Source organism: Syngnathoides biaculeatus, chromosome 2, assembly GCF_019802595.1.
Source record: "Syngnathoides biaculeatus isolate LvHL_M chromosome 2, ASM1980259v1, whole genome shotgun sequence".
In the NCBI taxonomy this organism is placed as follows: Eukaryota; Metazoa; Chordata; class Actinopteri; order Syngnathiformes; family Syngnathidae; genus Syngnathoides; species Syngnathoides biaculeatus.
The window spans coordinates 43,969,753-43,973,507 of NC_084641.1; the positions used below are offsets into that span (position 1 = coordinate 43,969,753).

Genomic DNA, 3,755 nt, shown 5'->3' on the forward strand with positions numbered 1-3,755 from the left:
GTGGAATGCGAGTAACATGTTGCGGTACTTTCCCGAAAGTTAGACGCGAGTACGTCGAGGGAGGAGAGCTCGCAGCGCCCGCTCGTCCTTCCTCGCACAACAACGGAAATAATCCTCCATTCTTTGTTGGTGGCGGCCGAAACGCTTGTTGGCGTTGCAAATTGTACAGGGGGAAAAAAAGTCACACGCACCCACACCCGAAGAAAATGGAGGAGAAGAAGAAGAAGAAAGGCAGAGAGAGAGAAAAGACAGGGACAGAATCCACAAGAAAAAAAGTCACCCACGTAAAAAGTGGCCCGCGTGAGAGATTTTCAAGTTCAGAACATGCTGCAAATACACTGCAGACTGCGACGCGACAGATGGCGCACTGCATCACCCACGCGGTGATTATTAGGATTATTTTCAGTCATAAAGATAGCTACTTATTATGAGCACCCCAAAAATCTGAAATGATATTTTAGGCCTGAGGGGGGGACGGACTCCTGCGCTAACGGCAACATCGGGCCTTTATTCTGGATATATATATATATATATATATATTTTTTTTTTTAATTATTTTTGATTTTTTTTTTTTTTTGGGTCAAAATGCGGACATGGACATTTTGGTGAAAGCTCAAACATGATTTCGTCCATGCGGCCATTCTGAAGAGGTCACCGAAATAAAAGCGTCCAATCAAATATCATTGGGACGCAGACTCACCATCAACATGGCGAATTTCGGAGGCTTTCAATCGGGGCTCTCTCCTGCTGGCCGTGCCCGTCAACGTGCCCACGCGTGGCCCAAACTATGGGATGGCGAGTGTGTGTGTGAGGATGGACACATTCCACTCTGCTATTCGATCCCACGCGTGGATGCAACCAGTGCTGATGTTTCTTTTAAAAATGGTTAGCGCTTATTTTGCAGGGTTTTTTTTTTTTTTTTTTTTTTTTTTTTTTTTTTTTTTTTTTACAAAAGAAGGCCCTTTTCGTTTGCCATTCACGCACGCACAAAGACCGTTGGGGGGAATTATTTCAAATGTGGCTCTTCGTTTGAACACACCGCCTTCCATTTGGAGAGTCGAACCTCCCCAAATTCGTGCCGTGACAGTTCAACGTCAGACTCGGGGAAAGGGAATGAAAAACGATGGACTAACTCGTGGATCGTAATCGGAAAGATGACGAAGAGAGGCCGTGCATGCACTTGAAGACCAAGCGAACGCAGAAGGTTGGGCAATTTTGTAGTTGCTGTCTTGTTTTGTTTTGTTTTGTTTTTTTTTTTTTTTTTTTTTTTTTTTTTTTTTTTTTTTTTTGAGGGGGGCCTGATTGATTCACCTTCTGCAGCCGCATCGGCACTAAAAGTAGGCCAGCGCTTGTTCCCTCAGCATGAGTCTCTTCTTCTTCATCCTGCGGTTCTGGAACCAGATCTTCACCTGCTGGTCGCTGAGGTTGAGCCGGTCGGAGAGCTCCCTCCGCCGCTGTCTGGTGATGAACTCGTTCAGCATGAATTCACCTTCCAGCTCGGCCAGCTGAAGTTTGGAGTAAGGTTTGCGCTTCTTCCTGGTCCGCGTGTGCATCGGGTACCACGGGGCGCCTGAATAAGGAAGAGGGGGGAGGGGGGTAAGACGGTGAGGAGGAAGAGGAAAAGGGGGGGGGGGCGCATAACGCAAAATCACGGTCACCTCCAAGGTTAGGAGGAGTCTGCGGGGGCGGCGGACCGCTGGCACAAAAAAGCGTGTCTGGTCATTTTGCCGATAAGAGCTCTGCTTTGCAGCAAGAATCAGAGAAATGGAGGATGGCTCGAGGCCTCGTGGAAGTGATTGCTGTGATCGCTTTCTCCAAAATCGGTTGCGTTCATTTCTCCAATTCGCCCAGCGCAGCAAAATGACAGCGGAAAGTTTGCACTTCAAGTTGCTTTGTTGAGTACACAGGCCACAGATATTAATCCCGTTTACAAGGCATTAAAAAGAAGAGCGAGAAAACTCGTCCAGAAGCAGTCGAGCGGGGCGGTTCTCTCTCTCTCTCTCTCTCTCTCTCCCTCTCTCTTTCTCCCTTTCTCTCTCACTCTCTCTCCTTTTATTCTTTTTTAATTAAAGCGCGACGCCAGCTTGGGCGCGCCGCTTTTAGGCGCCCACCCAAAGACCACAAAAGTGGCTTCGTTGCCCGCGAGGGAAAGAGCCCGGTGACAAAGATGATGTGGCTCGGACAAGGTGGAGTGCCGGCGAAACAACAACAACCAACCCCCCCGCAAAAAAAAAAAAAAAAAAAAAAACACGGCGCGGGGACAATTTTTTTTTTTTTTTTTTTTTTTTTTAGGGCAACCCCTAGTGGCGTGCGCGCACCACGCAAGTCAAGTCGCTGACGAACCGAGCCAGCCCCGGTGAAGGCTTTTCCGCGCCCACGCGAATCACGCTGGCCATATGAAATGATAAAAGCACCCACCTCCGGCCGCGGCTGCGTTGCCCGCGTGGCTTCCCGGGGACAGAAGGCTCTGCGTGTCGCCGGACGAGGGCTTGCCGCCCTCGTTGAGCAGAGACGAGCTGGAGTCGGACTCCAAGGACTGACAGGACGGAGGGTCCTGCGTCAGCTGCTCGTTCCCGTACTCGTATTTGGCGAAGGCGGCTGCAGCCGAGGCGCCGATGGCGGCGTGCATCCCGTGCTCGGATGCTAGGGATGAGGAGGATGTGTCCCTCGCCCGGTCCTCCCGTTTGAGGCCACCTGAGGCGGATCCTGAGCCGGAGCCGGAGCCGGAGCCGGAGCTGGAGCCGGAGCCGGAGCCCGATCCTCCTCCTCCTCCTCCTCCACCTCCTCCTCCGCCGCCGCCGACGCCGCCGCCGACGCCGCCGCACGCCTCCCTGGCGCCGTTGCTGTAGTAACACTTGGCCTCCTCGGCTCTGCTGATCTCACACGAGCGGTTGAACGACGGGTTAATGGAAACCGGGCTGCTGAAGTAGGACTGGGAGTATCCATTGCACGGCTCCGAAGGATTCCACGGGAGGGAGCAAACGTTGTCCCTCCTCGGGTAGGAGAGAGACGGTAGCCCCGCCAGTTGTCCCCCCGAGGCTCGAAAATTGGGGAAATAAAAGGTGTCTCCGGTGTGGATGTTTACCAGCGGTCCCACAAAGCCCGGATTAAGGAGATTATGTTCGCCCATTTCCGCGGGCCCGACCAACAGCTTCTAGTTTATTGCAATCTGACATTTAACGTAGTTAAACCTGGGGGGGCGTCTGATTGGTCACCCCTCGACCACGTGTCCAGGCCAACTTCTGCTGTGCTGGGCGCCACCCCCTCGCTCGAACGGCGCAGACGAAACAAAACAAAACATCAACTTCTCCGTGTCCGAGCTTTATGTGCTTTTGGAAGAAATACCCTCACCCTTTTTCTTTTCTTTTCTTTTTTTAAGAACATTCTACAATCTTGCGTCTTTCTTGATTTGAGTCACGAGAGCAAAGCAAAACAAGCCAGTGCCTTCCTCCTCCTTCCTCCTCCTTCTTCTTTTTAAAGCTAGCACACTAAAGTAGCTGGCCATGGCCTCGTTTAATACCTTTACAAGATGGCAAAAGTTTTTATTCTTTGTTAAATCCTCTATCTCATGAAAACAGGGCTTTTTTGGGAGGGTGGTGGTGGTGGTTGGGGACAGCGGGGGGGGGGGGGGGGGGGGGGGGGGGGGTGAGTTTTCATGTGGCATCTTGTGCCAAATTATGGTTGAGCTCCTTGTCAAATAAAGACGTGATGTCCCAACTTTACAAGCTTGTTTTAAATAAAGGACTGATGCTCAT

At 51.3% G+C, this 3,755-nt stretch overlaps 1 protein-coding gene across 1 annotated transcript; it reads right to left on the bottom strand.

Moving 5' to 3' along the window:
• Positions 1-1,331: 1,331 nt before the first annotated feature.
• Positions 1,332-3,453, bottom strand: hoxc12a (homeobox C12a). Its single transcript, XM_061811043.1, has 3 exons — positions 2,782-3,453; positions 2,419-2,694; positions 1,332-1,570 (listed from the first exon to the last, which is right to left on the bottom strand). The coding sequence occupies exons 1-3, from the start codon at positions 3,128-3,130 to the stop codon at positions 1,332-1,334; spliced, it is 864 nt and encodes a 287-aa protein (XP_061667027.1). The 5' UTR covers positions 3,131-3,453.
• Positions 3,454-3,755: the final 302 nt, after the last annotated feature.

Bases quoted from the DNA above. Each gene is read 5' to 3' on its own strand.
- hoxc12a (XM_061811043.1), bottom strand. From the start codon at position 3,130: ATGGGCGAACATAATCTCCTTAATCCGGGCTTTGTGGGACCGCTGGTA. The intron at 2,695-2,781 runs GTGGAGGAGGAG...GATCCGCCTCAG, and splicing joins CGGCGGCGGCGGAGGAGGAG to GTGGCCTCAAACGGGAGGAC. The intron at 1,571-2,418 runs GTGGGTGCTTTT...TTCCTTATTCAG, and splicing joins CAACGCAGCCGCGGCCGGAG to GCGCCCCGTGGTACCCGATG.